This window comes from Psammomys obesus, unplaced genomic scaffold, assembly GCF_907164565.1.
Source record: "Psammomys obesus unplaced genomic scaffold, mPsaObe1.curated_primary_1811, whole genome shotgun sequence".
Lineage (NCBI taxonomy): Eukaryota > Metazoa > Chordata > Mammalia > Rodentia > Muridae > Psammomys > Psammomys obesus.
The window spans coordinates 33,559,994-33,580,646 of NW_026596073.1; the positions used below are offsets into that span (position 1 = coordinate 33,559,994).

Sequence of the window (20,653 nt, forward strand, 5' to 3'; positions counted from 1 at the left end):
TAAAGGGGCTATGGAGAAAGCAAAAGACCTCCAGGAGTTATGTCAGAGAGTAAGGCAAACCAATGAGAGAGATATGTCAGAAGAGAATTGAGGGAAGCCAGGGCTCAGCATGTGTGGAGAAAAAAATGTTCTTGAGAACAGAACTGTAGGCCAGTAAGATAGATTTCATGCATAAAGGCTGCTGAGCCTGATGACCTAAATTCAATCCTAAGGTCACACATGATGGTAGGAAAGACCTGACTCCTGTAGGTTGCCCTATGACCGTCAAATATGTGGCCTCAATACCTGCCACACACACACTTAGGGGGAACAAACTGAAGAAACATCAAAGCTGGTTTGACTTAAATCTGGGGAGGGACAGATTTCTGATCACAAAGGACCTCATCTCAGCTACTGTAAAAGTTTGAGGTTTTAGGTAGCTTGGGGGTTTTAGACTATAGAAGCAATGCGACTTGGCATCTAGGAGTAAGTAGACTATGACATTGTTAGACTAATACAATCAAGAAATGATGGAAGTTCAAACCAGATAGTGAAGGACAGTGATGAGAGTTTTATATTTATCTTGCTTATGAGGTAGACATGTAACAGTCCAGAGTTAACCCAAATATTTTAATATGGATGGGTTGTATTTTAAATATAACTCCAAAAAGTAGATGGTAAAGTAATGAGTTTATTATAAACAGTAGTAGAGATTTCAGACTTTGCAGATAGCCTCAAGTTGGTAAGAGGTGGGAATTCCAAGAAAAACCTCAGGCTAAAGGTAATTTTTAAAGGTCATATTTGTTGGTTAATGCAAATAAACCAGCAAAGAAAACTTAATCCATGAGACAGTAAGAAACCAAATAAAATATAGTAGCCAGAAGCCAAGTCCAGTGTGATGTGTAATTAGCAATCTTTAAAAAAAAAAACAAAAAAAACCCTCAAATGTCTGAGAAAGCTTAACAGTTTAACAGTTTTGAAAGTAGCAATCCCATGGTCTAGTCCTCTTTTTATCTTTGGGGTTTAATTTCAATGCTTAAGAGGCCAAGGCAGAGGATCAGGACAAGCCCAAGTATGGCTAGGCGAGACCTTGTCTCAAAAAAAAAAAAAGAGGAAAAATAAAATAAATACAGCAAAAGAATTTTGTTTAAAAATTGATTAGCATATATAGTGGTTGGTTTCATTATGTCTTTTTCAAAGGTTATTTGTTTGGGCTGATCCCCCTCCTTTTACCCCCTTCTGCTTCCTCCTACATTTGTCCGTGTACCCTTGACCCCATTCTGCTTTCATGTCACTTGTATCCTCTTGCTCTTTTCCCTTTCCTCAACACTTTCTTCATCCTTGTTCATGCTAGTTTCTAGGCTATCCATACTCTTTCCTAGGAAATTCTTTTGCTTGTATGTTATATTGCTGCTTCATTCTGCTCTGCTCATTTTACCCATGGACACTGACATTTTGATTGGTTTCCTAGATATATTAGCTGGAAGTATGTTTTTTTTTTTTTTTTTACACAGAATTTCATTGTCATTTTTTAAATAAAAAACACCACCTAGTTTTTTTGTATGTTCAAAATTTTATTTTTTCCTCACTATATACCTGTGTACTTATTTTCTCCTTAATCTGTATAAATTCTGTTCTTTTCTAGCTTCTCTTGCAGAGCCTCCAATGCAGAGCCTCCACTAATGGTTCTTTTGCAAAGCTGACTTCTGGGAGTCCTTTGCAAGTCTGCACTGATTTTATATTTTTCCTGTTGTATATTAATATTTACTATTGATTTATCTTTTAGTTAAACAGCAGTTATTCCTAAACCAGCTGTATACCCAAATCACCATACAGAGAGTAAGATGTATTTAGTTGACCTAAAGCACAATGCTGGGCAATGACTGCTCTATATTAAACCTCCAAGCCTGCATAATCTCCTCCCATTGAGAATTTCCAACATTATACTTGCCTTTAGTCATATCTTAGGTCCGATTTATCTCCCCTCATGGTTTCAAGTCCTCTCCTGCCCATCTCTGCTCTCTCCCTCCACTCGCTTCCTTTTCCTTTTCCTCCCCTCCAGACCAAATGTCCCACCCTATTTTCTCCATTGCACAGCATTGGCTAATTGTTTTATTGACAATACAGAGAGCAAGTGGTGGCATGTTTACACAAACTTGAGACAGGTGATGCTTAGAATAAACATCACAATACAATGTCTGGGTTGAAACCAAGATAGTGGGCTAGAGAAATCAGCATTTAAATGGACAAGGGTAAATTGTATACATTCCACAAGAACATTATGCCAACAATTCCCCTAGTCTCTTCGATTCGTCATCTTGTATGTGGCATCTTTATATGAAGTATGTCGTAAGAATTGGAATGTTTTAAAGAGAAATTATCAATAAACCATTACCAAAAATCAGTTACTTCTTTTTCTTTTATAATTTTATTAATTTTAATAGGATGAAAGATACGATCATCTGGATCCTGCTGAAATGGAAAAAGTTGAAAAGTACATCAGTGACTCCATGAATTGGCTGAACAGTAAGATGAATGCACAGAACAAATTAAGTCTTACTCAAGAGCCTGTGGTAAAAGTGGCAGAAATAGTTGCAAAGTCAAAGGTAAGAAACTAAAATTCCCTTTTAAAAATTATTTTGCTGATGCTTGTGAGAAGACACAGTGAATGTGTGGGCACACATGTCATGGGTCATAGGAGGTCTAAGGACAACTCTGTGGTGGTTGGTTCTCAGCTTCCACTTTCAGGTGGTTTCAAGGATCGAACTCAGATTGCCAGGCTTGCCCAACAGGCACGCTTCCCTGCTGAGCCACCTCACTGGCTAAAACTTCCTTTTTAATAGGTTTAAGAACTAAAACACATTTAAGGACTAAAAAACTAGTGGTATCACACCCTGATAAATAATCAACTTGCAGAAGAGCAGTTTTAAAGACAAGGCTTTGCTAACTTCAACAATTCTAGATATAACAGTCTCTACCCCTTTTTTAAACTTGCCACACATTGCTGGCTTTTAAATTCCAAGAGTAATATATAATGAAATACAGCAATGTGATAACATAAATACCCGGATTCCTTGAGACCTCTAACAACTTTGTTGCAATAGGTCTATCTTGGAATGTGAAATTTTCCACTATAAAATCCTGTTTTTATTTTATGTAATCTCAGATAAACTTTGAATTTTAATAAACATTGATAATAAACATGTCAAAAGCTATTAAAAATGGCATCAAAACTTTGCAAAGATGACAATAAATATAAACACTGGTTGAGGGCTGACAAAGCAGAGATGTGTACCCAGTCACTAAAAGTACAGGTGGTTTTGTCTGTATCGTTTGCTGTGTTTGCATTTATAAGTTCTGTCATATTTGGAAGGATGTAGGTCAGTGAGTACTCTCCCCTGACCAATTTATACTTGAACAACTTTTCTGAAACATTGTGTCAAAGCAAATACACACATACATAGAAAAACTGGAAGTAAGTATATACTTACTTCAAATTACAATTCTAGAAACTATTACATAAATTCTAGGAATTACTACTATATATATGATGTAGCTATCAAATATGATGTTTTAGTTACAAAGATATTACTACAACATATCAAGTAAAAAGGATTACAGAACCTTAATAAAATCATATTTGTAGGCATAAAGCACAGCTCTCACTTAAAAAAAAAAAGACAGAATTTATTGTGAGCCAAATATGAGTGATCATAGACCATGAACACAAATTCAGATTGTCTGAATAACATTTCATCATGGAAGTGGGTCTCATAAACTTAGTTTCTGAACAAAAGTAGTCATAAATCAAGGCATTTACCAAATTCATGTTTGGAGACTAAAGGCAGATAGGTTACAACAGCAGGAAAATCCCCATTCCAAGTTTCAGACACTTATCTGATGACATTCTTGGCTTTGGGGATGGTGGAAGCTACTGCTCTGATAAGGTAGTCCTCCCCAAACGTTTACCTGAGAGTTGGAAGGATGTCGTGGTGATTTGACTAGGAATGGCCCCCATAGACTTCATGTTTTTGAACACTTGGCCCATAGGGAAGTGACATTATTATGAAGTGTGGCCTTATTGGAGTAGGTGTGGCCTTGGAGAAAGTGTTACACTGGAGGCAGGCTTTGAGTTCCCCTATTCCCAAGCTATGTCCAGTGTAGACCAGTCTCCTTTTGCCTGTGGATCAGGATGTAGAACTCTCAGCAATTTCTCTAGCACCATGTCTGCCTGTATGTCACCATGTTTCCCTTCATGATGATAATGGACTCTGAAACTGTAAGCCAGCTCCAATTAAATGTTTTTCTCTGTAATGGATATGCTGTCTCTTCACAGCAATAAAAACCTAACTAGGACAGATGTGAAGGCAGACATAAAGGGGGTGGGGATAAAGATAGCCCATAATTTTAGCTCTAGATCAGCAGCATGCCAACTCTCTACAATAACAATATTCTAATTTAGTGAGCCAGACTGTAGACAGGGTTTTTTTCTAGGAACTTCAGTTTATACAATGTGTGTGTCTGCAGTTGTGCGAATAGTGTGTGTGTGTGTGTGTGTGTGTGTGTGTGTGTGTGTGTGTGTGTTTAAGAGTCTAACATCTAGAAGGATGTTTAGTGAAATGTTAATATTAAAGGATTTCTTGGAACCTGGAAAGATAGCTCAGAGATTAAGAGGACTGGTTGCTCTTCCAGAAGTCCTCAGTTCAATTCCCAGCAACCACATGATGGTTCCCAACCATCTATAATAAGATCTGGTGCCTCTTTTAACCTGCAAGTATACATGAAGGCAGAACAATGTATACATAATAAATAAATAAAAATTTAAATACTTTAAAAGATGTGTGCCAAGAAAAGGATTTCTTTCCCTTGTTATTTTTTGTACACAATATTTCTCTTTTTTCTCAAAAGCAAATACTATATAATTAGAAAAAAAAATTTTAAAAGTTTTCAATCCCATTTTGTCAAGAAGTTTTTAAGTACCTCACTGTGAGTAGATAAAATGTGGAACTCATCAAGAGCAGTTTATAACTTGATTGTCCCCTTGCATGGGAGTGGGGTTGGATGGTGACACTCGGGGTCATAGATCTTTGTTCCAGCTGCTGAGAGTTCTGGAAAAACTTCACAATTTTATGGCTTAAAGTAAGAATCTTTGATTTCTGTGTGAAAAGCAAGGAAAGAGAAAATGCATTAGGTTTCATTTTAAACACTATTACTTGCATTTGCTTTCTGGGCTTATCAAGAATGTTAAAAGCACATTGCCCATAAAGTCTCACCAGCATGACTGCCCAAACATGAGCTGAACAGGATGACACTAGACATGTCAAAGTGGACAGGGAAAAGTTCATGAGCCCTCAACCTTACCCAAAGAACTACATGTCGCTAAGGAATGCTTAGAGTGGGGTAAACAGTCCTCCCCAGGGAAGAGCATACCACTATTCAATACCAAGTGGGTCAACCCTGAAGATGTGTATGTTAGTAACATTATACATACTGAGCAGCTTATATAGGAATATATATGCATGGAACATATACGTATGTGCCTATGATAACAATTAATGAACAAAGAAGCTGTGAATTTGAAAAGAACAAGGAGGTTATAGGAGGTTGTGGAGGGAGGAAAGGGAAGGGTGAAATGTAATTATTTTATAATCTCAAAAATAAAATATAAAAAATTGAAACTGCATAAAATGTAAATTACATTTACTTTATGGTTTATTTGTCCTTCAGCTATCTTTTTAAAATATTATGTGCATTTACCCGGTTCTGTTTATTAAAATTATTTTCATATAAATGTTTAGAAACTTCAGTTTTGAAATGTATTAACATAATTCTCAAAAGATCTGACACATAAAGAAATAAAAATTTGGGCTGGAGAGATGGCTCAGTAGCTAAGAGTGCTGGCTGCTCTTCCAGAAGAACTGGGTTCAATTCCCAGCACCCACATGGCAGTTCACAACTATCTCTATCTCCAGTTCCAGAAGCTGACACCCTCACACAGGCATATATGCAGGCAAAACACCAATGCATATGAAATAAAAATAAATTTTAAAAAATTTTAATTAAGAACAGTAACCAGGTGGTGGTGGCACACATCTTTAATCACAGCCCTCTGAAGGCAAAGGCAGGCAGATCGTTGAGTCTAAGGCCAGCCTGGTCTACAGAGTGAGTTCCAGGAAAGCCAGAATACACAAAGAAAGCCTGTCTCAAAAAAAAAAAAAATTGCTAAATATAGTATGAGGACTCAAGTTTTAGTAGGTTAGAGAACACTGTCAGACATCTTAAGTGCTTTGTGTAATATTTGACATGGCTTGTTTCTATCTTCAGGAACTGGATAATTTCTGTAACCCCATCGTTTACAAGACCAAACCAAAAGTAGAAGTTCCTGAAGACAAAGCAAAAGCTAACAGTGAACACAATGGACCAATGGATGGACAGAATGGTACAGAGACCAACCCAGATCCAGCAAAAGGCAGCTCGCAGCACACTGACTCTGGAGAGATGGAAGTGGACTAAGTTTCTTGTAATTCAAACAGTGGGATAACTACAGGGTCCATTCATCCTTTACACCTGGTACACACAACATATGTTGTTCTTAACTACTTTTGTCATTTGTTTTTTGGAGTAGTTTTGAAAAGTGTCTATATCGAGTGCACTATTAATGTCCATTGCTGCTGTGAAGCTTTAGCTGAATAGAGATGTACAAATCAGTTTGAGCTCTCTTCACATACTTTGTGTCAGTATGCAGGACTGCTATGTACCAGCCATCCACCGTAGTCACAGCTTCTACTTGCAAAACTCTCAGCTCCTCTGTGCAGGAAGGGATAACCGAGTTGCTCCTTTGTTGCAGAGGTAGGGGGTTGACTGCATTGTTACTGTGAAAACAAACTGAAGTTGATGTGGTTTAGAACCAACAGCACTGACACTTTCCTAGTTTCCCTATTGTTATCATTTAAATATTAAAACAAATGGGAGGTTCTGACATACTAGTCCATCTCACTGATGCGCCACAAGGACTCCAGTCTTGTCATCACATAAATGATACTCAGAAAGAGACAGTGCAGTTTGACATTCAGATAACACCAGCATTTGCTGCTTTTGTTAGTAGCATGGATTGTTTTCACAGAGTAACTTTTCACTTGAAACTGTTGATTTCCTTGTTCTAAAGACCAGCTGCTGCTACACTAATGCTAAGCCTATACTTATACTTCATGTTATGGGAAAGCACTGTTGGCCTGTTCAGATGTGCATCTGTGATGCTGACAACCTTGGTTCAGTTTTTATAGTTGTGTTGGTTTTCTTAATTGATTTTTGTTAATAATACCTTAATCTGGGGTAGGGAGAAATTGCACAATGCATTGCATTATATATACCTATCACTGATTTAATGTTCCAATGTAGATAGACACTATTAAATAAGCAGTACTTCCTATAAAGGAGTGCCTGTACCATAAGTCTTAGGAAATAATGCTTGTAATAAACTCAACTGTGTTACATCAGTAGGTAAAATACACAATGTTACATAGTGTAATATGGTATGACGTGATTAAATTATAGTTCCTGCTGTTAAATTGCCTTTTGAAAACTTGGCTCCAGGTTTGGTGCTTCTTCATGGGAAAGGCACAGTGCATTTCAGCCATAGTAAGGACCTGGTTTGTGGTTTATCACCACACTTGTTCACACCATTCAGTTAATGTCCTGAGGCTTGGAACTGTTTATTTAACCCTGGGGCAAGCTGGAGTGATAGTTCAGTCTTCAGGGGAAAGAAGCAAGACAAATGCCTGGGCCCTGTGCTCCTAGTGCTAGTTCACTGGAGATTGGCCTCAGTTACAGTCTTCAAAGGCTGTCTCCAGCTAAATCTTGATGTTAAACACAACACTCAACTTTTCTTACGTAGCTAAAGGCTGAGAGTGTGCTATCTTCAGGGGTAGTCATAGAGATTTTGTTCCTACAAGGTAGTCTGCACTGAAAGAGTATAGGAGAATGAGGTGGTCATTTTGCAAGAATTTTTATTCAGCTTTTGGGGGGAAAATACTCATCATTTTTATTAAGAAAATCATATAGTCCCAACATATTTTTAATGTCTATATCTTTTATTACAGTGAAACAATTAGATCCAATAAATGAAGAAATACATTTTAAGTAGCTATCAGTTACTTTTCATTTGTATGGTGAATATATACATAGGTCCATTTCAGAAAAAAAAAGTCATGGTTGTAAGGGGAATATGTGACCACGCAGATTTTACAGCTGCTTCTTATTTATCATTTACACTCACTTAGTAAGGAGCTGTTCCTGAAGACCTGTTGGAAGTGGAAGAAAAATGTTTCTGCAAAAACTGACTGTCCAGCAGAGCCTCATTTTCCATCCTGCTCTGAAGTCACTCTCAAGTAGTTAGAGTTTTAGTAAGATAAAACATTTTTGCAATTTAATATCATTTAATAAGTTAAGTACATTCAAACATAATCTATGCACTTTACCAATTTTATGCTATTGTTTAAAAAAACAAAACCAAGTTACTATGGTTTAATTCTGAAAGTACCAATTATCTTCCTTTAAGAAACTAACTTACAATAGCCAGTGGTGACATAAGCCTCAGCACTCAGGAGGCAGAGGAAAGGCAGGCAGATCTCTGAATTCAAGGCAGCCTGATCTACAGAGTAAGTTCCAGGACAGCTGGGGCTACACAGAAAAACCCTGTCTCAAGCCTTGTGCACCCCTCTAGCAAAAAAAAAAAAAAAAAAGAACCTTAATAACCAATTATACTGTGATTATACAAAGACTGTTAAATGATACCACAAAAGAGGACACTTGTGTAAGATTACAGGCACCAGGAGTGGAGTTGGAAGGCGTCTGAGCTTACTGTGGCCAAGCTGACTACACTGAGATCCACCCTCAGAAAACAAATTTGCTTAGATTCTTTAGCAATGTTACAGAATCCTTAAATTCTCAAAAGCTACAAACAGATCAAGTAATTCAGGTATTAGAATAACATGTCAGTTTTAAAACTGTAACCAGGTCTTTGCTGTAAACAAATGCACTTTATTTGGGCTGGAGGGAAGCATCAAGTTTTAGTGTGTTTGTGTTTATTTTCTAATCAGACATCCTTAAATTATAAATAATAAATAATTAATTTAAAGACAGTGTTAAGCCACTCATGATGGCAAATGCCATTTATCCTAGCATTCCTTAGGCAGAGTCAGACAGATTTCTGAGTTCAGACCAGTAAGGTCTACATAAGGAGTTGTAGGGCCAATGCTACATAGTAAGACCCTGTGTCAAAAAAAAAAAAAAAAAAAAGTTAAATCACAATTAGCATGTCCGTGGCTTGTGAGAAATCCACCTAAAAAGGTAAAAGACCTTGTCAGAATGATTGGCTAAACAAGTAAAGCCATTGTTAAAATCTTATACATTTGAAATGTAATAGTGACCCTTGAAACAATTCCAGGAGGCATCCCCTTGCGGTTTTGATATTTAGAGGTTGGTAATGCAGACTAAGTCCTTTGTATTAATTTTATGTTACAGGGCTGGTGTAAGGACAGCTGTTGCCTAGAGGGCCTCACTAACTTTAACACTAACACTGGGGTAGATCCCTAAGCAAAAAAAAAAAAAGTTATCTTTTATGTTTAGAAGTGCTTCTTAAATGATCAGAAAATTATAAGTCAATCTTTGTCAATGTTTAGAATGATACAGTAAAAACTGCATTTTAAATGTATACATAATTTATAATATTTGACTGTATAAAATTTAATGAAAGAATTGATCTTTTACTCAGTATTTAAAGATACAGATAATTTACAAGAAATACAAAGAGAGGTACTTATAGAATTTTTCTAATTGTTATTCCATATTTTTCCAGTCCTTTACCAAACCAAGTAATCTTAAAGCAGCCAGGAAATTTTAGAGGACACAGATTTCTGACAAAAAGATTACCAAACCCATTTCTTTATGGGTTTTTGTCAAGATTTAATCTAAAGATTTCTAAAGCAATTCCAAGGATACATATAAGATTTTCTTTTGATTAAAAAGTAACAAATTTAATATAAATCAAAGACCAGTATTTTAACTAAAAACTGTAGCTGTTTAATCACCACATGTCTCTCTAAAGTACGCAAAATTAAATTCCTGCGTCTGGAAAGGTAGCTCAGCAGTTAAGAGCATTGGTGGTTCTTCCCCAAGGAGGACAAAAGTTCAATTCCCAGCACCCACATGATGACGCATAGCCATCTGTAACTCCATTTCCAGGGAATTCAGTGTTATCTTCTAGCCTCAGAAGGCACTGCAGGCACAAATATGACACTAGGCAAACATTCATACACATCAAAATAAAATCTCAAAAAAATTATTATTCGTATATTTAGTGTCTCCTAACAAAATAGCACTGGGCTTACAGTGCTGCCAAAAGTCTTTTTAAATAATATCTTAGTACACTATTCTGTTGCTGTGACGAGATACCATCCATGTCAAAGACAACTCAAATAAAAGAAAACATTTAGTTGGGGCCTTGTTTACAATTTCAGAGGTGAGTCTATTTGCATTTGGTAGGCAGGCAGGCATGGTGCTGGAGAAGTAGCTGAGAGCTACACGCTAACCCACAGGCAGCAGGCAGAGAGAGAGAGAGAGGAGAGAGAGAAATGGAGATACTGGGCCTAATATGGGCTTTTGATACCTCGAAGCCCACCCTCAGACACACTTCTTCCCATGAGGCCACACCTTCTAATCCTTGTAATCTTCCTCAAACCTTTCCACTCTCCAGTGACTAAGCACTCAAATATATGAGCTTATGGGGGGGTTTGGGGGTGGGTGCGAGCATTCTTATTCAAACCACCACACTTGGCAAAATTCTTACTTTAAACAATAAAGAGGCATCTAGAATGCTAAGAATGTTGAAAATCAAACTGCTTCAAAGGAAATTCAAAAACTGAAATCTCTGGAAGGGGTCAGCATTGCACAGCTGCAAAGGCTTCCTCACCTGGATTCTTAAGGATGCATCTAGCATATTATTAGAGTAAAAGAAAAGGCGTATTTGTTAAAAATATATTGATACCAGGAATCAAGGAGTCAAAAATAGTAACTAAATCATGACCATCTGATGCAGGATGCAGTTTAAATCCATAGTAATGAAAATAATGTGACCCTTGCTTGGAGTATGAAGCTATGTCACTCAAGTCACAGGATGATTATTAAAAAAAAAAATACTAAGTCCCAAAAATGTGCTTATCCTATTAAGAGATGGTGAGATACAACATGTCTCAGATTGTATCCAGTTTTCACAATCAGTGGTACGTAAAATGTTATTTAAATAGCTAGTGTTTTCAAATGCATTGCTTTTTATTTTTTGTGTTTTAAAACAGGGTTTCTGTGTGTGGCCTTTGCTGTCCTGGACTTACTCTGTAGACCAGGCTAGCCTCGTACTCGCAGAGATCTGCCTGCCTCTAATTCCCTGAGTGATGGGATTACAAGTGTGTGCTACCACACCCGCCAAATGCATTGCTATTAAAATTTTGATTTTTAACTTCTTTTCATGACATTTAAATCATGCATCTTGCCACTTGGATAATTAGCAGTTTATACAAGTTTAGGAGCCTCTCTCCCCTTACAATTTGGTACTAGGACAAGATATGTAGTCCAGGCTAGCCTCCAACATGTGTAATCCCCCTGCTTCATCTTTGAGTGCTGGAATTAAAAGTGTGTGCCACTTTGACCATCCCTTTGCTTCCTTTAATACCAAGCCTTATAGTTAGGATTTGGAGGTCTTAATATGTGATTAAACCAAGATACACCTTTCCATATTCATCACCTCTAGTTTTAGTGACAATCAATAGATTCTCCTCATATTGGGTGTTCAATAATTAGAAATAATTCTGGACCAAAAGAAGTTAGTTTGTGAGTGTTGTCTGTTAAGGTTGACAGAATAACAAGGACCAGAAATTCAAAGTAAAGAGCAGATTTTTCTTAAACCTTTTATTTCTGACTAAATATAAGCTCTCTATATCCTTTTTAAACATTTCCTAAATTTGTTTCTTTTGAGAGATGAAATGAAAACACCTTTAAAATCATGTCAACCTGCTTAGAATGTAGGTGGCAAAATACAGTGTACATTTTTCTCTAAAATGTGTATGTCTTAGTGTCTTGGAAGGAGCTTGCTCTTAGGTTTGATAGGAAGAAGCCATTGTGACTTAACATCACAATACATGGAAATCTTTTGTTCTGTTTTGCTGTAGTGTTGTCTGTCCTGGAACTCACTATATAGACCAAGTTAGCCTCACAGAGATCCTCCTGCCTCCACCTCCCAAATGCTGGGATCAAAGGTGTACCCCACCACAGCCCCACCAGAAGAACACTTTTTAAAGGAAGCCATACTCCATTGTCCAGTTCTGGTAAAATAGTATTCTAGTCATCTTCACAACCATTATAAGTATGTACAAAGTGACTCTACTCTAGTCATTCCTGTAAAATAAACTTTTCACAGTTTAGTTCTTAGTAACTATTCTTAGTTTTCTTCCTTTTTAGAAGAATTGTGCATTTGATTTCTCAATTCTGTTTGCAATACAGAAAAATAATCAAATGTGACATGTCTCTAAAGATAATTTTGTTTGACATGACAGACATGAACAGACATAGGAATGGCTTTCAATGTTAATTGATAATATTCTATAAATACCATTTGGGAATTTGACTTCACAAACATAGGCACAAAATGTTTGCATATAGAATAATCAAAGCATATAAAACATTTCATCTGTATGTAAATTGCATCTTCATACTAGCAGACAAATCAATTGATAATAAATGCAATTCATTTTTGGATGTCAGTACACATTGTCAAGAAGTCATGTAATAATAATAAATACATATTCTACCTGCTCCTTGAACCGTGAGTTTTGCACACCAGAGGTTTAATTTTCACAAGATGAACTTTACTCACTGCATGAAACACTGAAGACACGTCACCAAATTATTTTTAGGAAATTTGCATAACAATGAGTTTTTTAATAACCTGGCTGCATTTGCAAACTTTCAGACACTTAATTCTGAAAATGTACATGGTAGTCAGTGAATGTTCGACATGTTAGTGGACAAAAGCTTGAAAATGAGCAAGGGCTTGGAAGTTCTCAGGTTGCGAAGCATTTCTTCTCAGGTCCTCTGTTGATGACTTGCTGCTCCTGGAGCTGGCAAGGTGGCTCATTCAATAAAAGCGCTTGCTGTGCAAGCCTGAGGAACTGAGTCTACTCCCTATAGTCTATGATGGAAGGGGTAATAACAGCTGTACTAAGTTGAACTGACTGTAGCACACAAAACACACAGGCACATCAAAGAGGGCTGCTGCTCCTAGGACTGGGGAGATGTCTCCGTAAAATGCAAGTACAAGCATGTGGATTCAGAGCACCCACTAAAAAAACAAAACAAAAAACCCTGGGGTTAGTGGCACTTACCAAGGAAATGGAAACAAGATCCCTGGAGCTTGGTGACCCATCTACTTTAACCATTTGACAAGCTACAGGTCTAGTGAGAGACCATGTCTCATGTCTCAAAGCCAGGTGTACTTTAGTCCGAGTACTTGGTAAGGAGAGGAAGGAAGATCTTCGAGCTCAAGGCCAGCCTGATGTACAAAGCCAGTTAAAGGTACAAAAATAATTGCTGTTCCTGATAAATATATAAATACATATATGTATTTATATTCAAATATAAAATATTACAATATATATAAAGGAACATTAATAAAGGAAAAATAATTGTTCCTGAAAAAATATATAATATGTACAATATTAATCTTCTGAGGGATATCAGACAGCCTATAAAAAATAAAAGGATATATATTCTCAATCTAGAAAAATAAACCATGCACTTTAAATTTCCAAATGATGGCAGCTACATAGTGACGCCACATAACCTTAACCCCGGCACTCAGGAGGCAGGGGCAGGCAGATCTCCAAGTTCAGGGCCAGCCTGGTCTTCAGAGTGAGTTCCACGATAGCCAGGGATACACAGAGAAGCCCTGTCTCTCAACAACAACAAATTCAATGAAATGCATACTCTAAACTCATAGTGTATTTATTTCCAGCTGCTCATGACTTGAAAATTTGAAAAGGTTTATTTAAAATTCTCTAGTTATGTAATATAAGAGGAAAGAAAGCATTTTAGAGGTAAGGACGGACTGCCAGATTATGTATATGTGTCTTTAATAAGTTATCTTCAAATTTCCCCCTTCAGATAATGGAATCTATTCAGGATGGTTCATACAGCCCACAAATCTCACAGGCAGCATGATGTCAGCAGTGCAAACACACTGTTCCCACAATGATGCTTTTGTCCACCTGTTTAATCTCACTGCCCATAGAGCTGGATAGACATGATTTTTCTTAGTGATTAAAGATGACCATAACAACATTAACTCAATAGGAGATAACTTAAACCAAATTGTATTAAATGCCTAGTAAAGAAGCAAACAAAACACTGAAATCAGAACAATCAAAAATCTAGGAGCCTGGTGGAGCACTTGTTTTGGTTATCTCAACACTAGGAGAGTAGAGGGAGAGTGATGCTCATTAGAAGTACAAGGCCAGTCAGGGCTACCAATACCCTGTCTCAGTAAGCATATAAAAACCTAAATACCAATAGCTAAGAGGTATCAGGCATTTGCCAGTTTTGTGGCTTACAGAAAGACCAAATAATTATGTAATAGAGGAAAAGTTATGCAAAAAGAATCCTACAAAAAGATAAGTGAAAGTTGGGTTTAAAAAATGATTCTACAGTTTAAATTTAAAGAATTGATGTAAATATTTTGTGTACCCTACATGAATAGTATAAATGAAACATTTAGAATGTAAACAATATGCTTTGATTATAGATAATTCACCAGAAATATAACAGCTCCAACACAACAGTGTCAGAACACAGAAAGTAACTGGCAATGGTGAAGCCCACAGTAACCGTGATAATGGAAGGCAATAAGTATATAAAACAACAAAAAGTGATTTATGTAATGGATTTATATCAATAGTCATAGACTTAAGTAAATATATGTGAAAGAGTGAGGCCACAAACTAAAGCCTAGGAATACCAAAGACTGTTGTAGGGACTTTCAGGCAACTGTCTAATTCACCTATGAAGCCAGACATAGTGGCACCCACCTAAAATCCCAACACTTGAAAGAAAATCTGTAGTTCAAGGCCAGTCTAAGAGACTTAATATCCTGTGTCAAAAATTTTAATTGCCTATTAAGACTTTTTTTTTTTTTTTTGGTTGGTTGGTTTGGTTTCTGTTTTTTGTTTTTCAAGACAGGGTTTCTTTGTTGTACCCTTGGCTGTCCTGACCTGGCTTTGTAGACCAGGCTGGGATTACAGACATAAAGTACCACACCTGGCGCTTATTAAGACATTTCAAAAGACATTCTATATGCCAATGTGCTTGAATGCTTGAAATTAAAATTCTAGAATGTTAAATCATGTTGAAAATTAGTGCTTCTATGAATGTAAACATTCTTTTAAGCTACAAATGAACCCAATAAATTCTAGGGTTTTTGTTTTGGGTTTTTTTTTTTTTATATGCAGTCATTCCTCATGTATGCAACTTACATGTTAGTTATAAAGTATTTCTTTTCATATAAAAGTGCAAGCTCCATAGCAGCTTTGAAGATTTCTAGCACATGGTGAGAACAATAATTTTTTGGTTTTAGATTTTTTTATGAAGTATATGTGAGTATAGATTTGTGTACGTGAGTGCCATGCCAACAGAAGCCAGAAGATGGGATCATCACAGCCCCTAGACTTGGATAACAGGAGGCAAGCAGACAGCCTTGAGTACTGATAACTCAGAGATTCTCACAGCAACTGAAAAGTATGGGCCAAGTACTTGTGAAATAATGCTTATCTTTCAGAGTAACAATGTATTCGTCTAAAATATGTGTGGAGAGTGGCCTAAATATGACTATCTGAAGAATATTACAGCGTAAGACAAAAAAGGCCCCAAATGACGACTATCTTTACTTAGCACAGTCTTTCTAACGTGCCCACTGCCTCTAGCTCTTATTCCTGACTATAAATTGCCCTCTGAGACGAAGAGCTCCGTAAGATGTTCCATCTTTGTTGCCAACCAAAAGGCCATATTCTTTGGTTTGCTGACTTTGCAAATAATCTTTTTCCACGCCTCACTTCTTGTCTTGGAGTCATTGGGCGTTTGGGGATAGCAATCTAGACCTGGATTGTAACACTATTAGGGCTTCCATTAGGACTATTGCGCTCTGTTCCCGGCTCCGAAACGCTTTCGTTCTTCAGGTCAAGACGTAACCCTCCCAGCTCTAAACGTCCACTGTTAAAGTAGGCATTTCGGTCAGTCTCATACTGACCGCTTTCCCTCAAACAACGACCAACTTCCGGCCTAGAGTACCGAGACCCGGAAGCCCCTCCTGCGCATGCGCGTCTCGGCTTCTCAGGCGTGAAGCGCGTGCTGACGTCACTGCCAGTCTGGCTCGCACGGAGACCGGCGGGAATTTTTCAAAATGGGAGCACGGAGGCGCCGCCCAGGCCTCTGGAGGTACCGGGGGTACTTTTCGGTGGCGTTGGCGGCGTCGCCAGCAGCGGCGGCATAGAGAAGGCAGCCTAATGGGCGCCAAGACCTGCTGGCTTCTCGGAGCGCTGCCTCGGAGGGACTGCGAGACGGCCGAGTCCCGGGCGCCGGCGGCCCGGGAACATGGCGGCGTGCATTGGGGAGAGGATCGAGGTGAGGCGGGCTGGCCAGGGGCTGAGGGAAGGTCCGAGTGAGGCGGGCGCTGAACTAGGGGACCTACGGAGGTGAAGTGGGGCGAGGCGAGCGCAGCTTTTAGGGAAGGTCGGATATGGTCCGGTACAGGCAGAGGTGAGACGAGGCGGGCGGGCAGGAGGGAGGGAGGGCGCGGGCTGAAGGACGCTCTGGCCAAAGCGCTCCCCGGTGTCAAGTGACCCACCTAAGTAAGGGCGGGGCGGATTGTGGAGAGTCGGGCAGCGAGGTCCGCCCCTCGGAGCCCGGAGCTGCAGGGAGGGGCCTGGTACCCAGCAGGTGGGTCTCCAGCTGTGGGCCCCGCCCGGTCCCCAGCCCTCAGCGTCTGGTCCCCGCTCCCGCCTCCATAGCCGCGCTCGCTCGGGGAAGCTGCTCCGCCAGCCCCTCCCTGGGGACGGCGGTTACCGTGGCGGGAGCGGTGGCGGGAGCCGGGTGGACTTGAGGAAGGGAGCCTAGCTAACCAGCTTATTAGAGTGCTCCGTCTCCATCAGAGTGGGATCTCAGGAAACCTCTCTGAGCATCAAGATGCCTTCCACCCCAGACACCTGCACCATCGAGGTGTGGCATCTGCTTGAACCTTGTCACATTTCCCTTCTGGCCCATTTTACATTCCAGTCCCTACCCAGCTCTTTTCCTTTCTAGATCTGCGATTCATCACGTGTAATCTTTAACTTTTTTAAAGGACTTTAAGGTTGGAAATCTGCTCGGGAAAGGATCATTTGCTGGTGTCTACAGAGCTGAGTCCATTCACACCGGTTTGGAAGTTGCAATCAAAATGGTAAGAATGTATTAGTGACTGTTTCTCTAGTATTTTGCAAGGTACTAGAGAGGCATGCTATTTAAAATGTCATACTTTTTGTCTACTAAAGGCATTATCCCCCCTGACCTGTGTATGTATGTGCCCTCAGGAGGTACAGGGGATACTTTTCAGTGGCATTGGCAGCATCGCCAGCAGTGGCAGCATAAAGAAGGCAACCTGATGGGTCCCAAGAACTGCTGGTCAAAACTTGTGTGTGTGTAATATATTGTACAGCCAAAAGTCACTGTTGCTAATTGCAACAGCTGCACTGAAGGACATTTAAGAGACAGTTAAGGTTTTATGAATTATCAGTGTTCGGGAAACTAGTGCATTTTGTTACTGTGAGTATTTAAGGTATTGGGAAGAAGTCAGGACACTTTAAGTCCAAGGCCAACCTCTGCCATAACATAAATACATTGGACATACTGAGAATACTCTGCTAGGTACGAGAATGGAGCGAAGATTAAATTGACTTCAAACATGTAAAAAGACTTTGGACAATTTTAGATTGACGTTTGAGCTTTTGTCTGGCCCTTGGGGGTATAGCTTGGTGGTACAGTGCTTTTCTCTAGCATTCATGGGGTCCTGGTTCAAATTACAGAACCATAAAAATCAAACAAATCTGGCCTCTTATTTTTAGATAGACAAGAAAGCCATGTACAAAGCTGGAATGGTGCAGAGAGTCCAAAATGAGGTGAAAATACATTGCCAGTTGAAACATCCATCTGTCTTGGAGGTAAGATACAAGGCATATAGAAATAGTTAAGAAAGTTGCATCTTTGTATAATTGACCACACCCTTTTCTGTTTTAGCTCTATAATTACTTTGAAGATAGCAATTATGTATATCTGGTATTGGAAATGTGCCATAACGGAGAAATGAACAGGTATCTAAAGAACAGAATGAAACCTTTCTCAGAAAATGAAGGTAAGTATCTTTTTGGGGAGTGGGTGGAATTAATCTCTCTTGTTGGTGTAGCAAATACTTGGTTTTTCAAGGCCTGGTTTTGAAAAATGTGCTATTTTTGTAATATTTAGTAGAAAAATTATTTTGTGTTTTTTGGGACAAGGTCTAGCTCTGGCTGTCTTGGAAATCACTGTATAGAAGACTAGGCTGGCTTCAAACAGAGCCAACTAACTGCCTCAGCCTCATGAGTTCTAGGATTAAAGATGTAAGCCACTACACCCAGCTTAGTAAAGTATATATATTTTTTAGTTTAATAACTTTGTAAATTTTGTATGTGTTGAGTGTTTGCCTGTGTGTTTTTGTCTATGCACTGCATGTGTGCCTGATACCAAAGGAATCCAGAAGAAGGCATTGGATCCCCTAGAACTTGATTGTGAGCCACTGGGAATCTAGAACCTGTGGGAGATTAGCCAGGGCTCTTATCCACTGAGCCATCCTTTTAGCCTCAACAATTTCTTTCTCTTTCTTTCTTTCTTTCTTTCTTTCTTTCTTTCTTTCTTTCTTTCTTTCTTTCTTCTTTCCTTCCTTCCTTCTTTCTTTCTTTTTCTTTTTCTTTCTTTCTTCCTTCCTTTCTTTCTTAGCCATGTGTAGGAGTGGGCACTTGTGTGTGCATGATCTGTGCATGTAGTGCAGGTAGGCGCCCCTGCCCATGGATTAACATGGATTCTGGGAATAGAGCTTGGGCCCTTCACAAGAGCACTGTGCATTTTTAACAGCTGAGATATCTCTTCAGCCACAAATAAAACTATTTTAAACTAAAAAAAGGAGAGCCTCCACAAAACCTGGTATTTATAAATTAATCAGGTAGGTATTACAAAAGTAGAGAAGTTTGTTAGCCTTCTGTTCTCCAAAACACATTTTAAATTAAATCATTGGTACCAGTCTACAGTAAATTCTTTCAAATCTGAAAAACTACTTAGAATATGTTTGACTAAAGTTTCCAGATAAACATTGAGAACATTTACTATAGAAAGTCTGAAATGCAGAGGACTATGCTAGAACATCTTTAGTTTATTACTCAAATGTAAAAGGATGGAGTGATTCAGACTCCCCAGATAATACATCCTTTCAGTGCAGACCTAAATGAACACAGCAACAAAGCCTTTTCCACACCTAATAACATTTTTCTATGAACTACAAAATGAATTTCAATTCATCAAGATCCATATATTGTCAAACTACTGCTTTTTTTAAGCTGATATTGCAGATACAGTTAAGGAATATGAATGCTGATAGATTTTCATTTTAATAGCTATTCTTTGTGTGTATGTTGAATGTATTATGGTCAGAGATCAACTCTGGAGAGTTGGCTCCTTGTATCATGTGGGTTCCACACATCAAACTCAGGTTGTCAAACTTGGCTGTGGGCACCTTACCTGCTGAGCATTTAATATGTTGGAAAACAGTTGGTAACACATACTGAGTTGTAAAAATATTGGTAAGCTTTTTCTCAAATCCCATTGTATTATTCTGAGAATTAATACAAATTGGAGTGGGGGAGGAATCCATACACAAGATGGTGTTTACTGTATTTTTCAGAATGCTTTCTAATATTTTTATGAAGGTTTTTTTAAGGCAAAATTTGTAAAGAAAAAATTTAAATTTATACCAAAAATAACTTTCTCCCACCAACAAAATTTATTTAAGCAGCCAAAAATGGAAAGAAAATATCTGCAAAATGTCTGACTGATAAGGCTGGGGCTGTGATTTAGTTGTAGCATGTTTACCCAGCATGCATGTACAAGGCCCTAGGTTCCTTGTTTTCCACAGACAAATTTGTGTGTGTGGGTGGTGCATATAACTAAAGTAATTTAATTTTCATGTTGAAAATGAAAGTTATGCCTCAAAGGGAAAGAATAGTCAAAGGAAAGAATAATCAAATAAGAAACTAGAGGATATGAGCAACTGTTTACTGAAGAGAAAGCTCAAACATGAAAAAATACATATACTCAATAGTGGTCATGAGGGTCCTAACCAAAAGAGTGAGGACAGTTTTCATACACTGAATTGAGACTATTTGATGTTAATAAGGCTTTTAAAAGCTAACTTACCAAGGTATGAAACTAATACATTGTCATGTATTATGACTATGCACATATACATATACATATATATATATATATATATATATATATATATATATATATATATATA

At 38.2% G+C, this 20,653-nt stretch overlaps 2 protein-coding genes across 2 annotated transcripts in view; both read left to right on the plus strand.

The window, feature by feature from the left end:
* The window catches only part of Hspa4l (heat shock protein family A (Hsp70) member 4 like), a 42,697-nt gene extending 35,150 nt beyond the window's left edge, over positions 1 to 7,547 (plus strand). The window contains exons 18-19 of the mRNA XM_055625908.1: positions 2,424 to 2,585; positions 6,304 to 7,547. Of these exons, the coding sequence (XP_055481883.1) occupies positions 2,424 to 2,585; positions 6,304 to 6,492 (351 nt within the window). The 3' untranslated portion in view covers positions 6,493 to 7,547. The remainder of the gene's footprint in view (positions 1 to 2,423; positions 2,586 to 6,303) is intronic.
* Positions 7,548 to 16,458: 8,911 nt separating this feature from the next.
* Positions 16,459 to 20,653, plus strand: part of Plk4 (polo like kinase 4) — an 18,532-nt gene continuing 14,337 nt past the window's right edge. The window contains exons 1-4 of the mRNA XM_055625901.1: positions 16,459 to 16,698; positions 17,417 to 17,512; positions 18,174 to 18,269; positions 18,346 to 18,460. Coding sequence (XP_055481876.1) covers positions 16,669 to 16,698; positions 17,417 to 17,512; positions 18,174 to 18,269; positions 18,346 to 18,460 — 337 coding nt within the window. The 5' untranslated portion in view covers positions 16,459 to 16,668. The remainder of the gene's footprint in view (positions 16,699 to 17,416; positions 17,513 to 18,173; positions 18,270 to 18,345; positions 18,461 to 20,653) is intronic.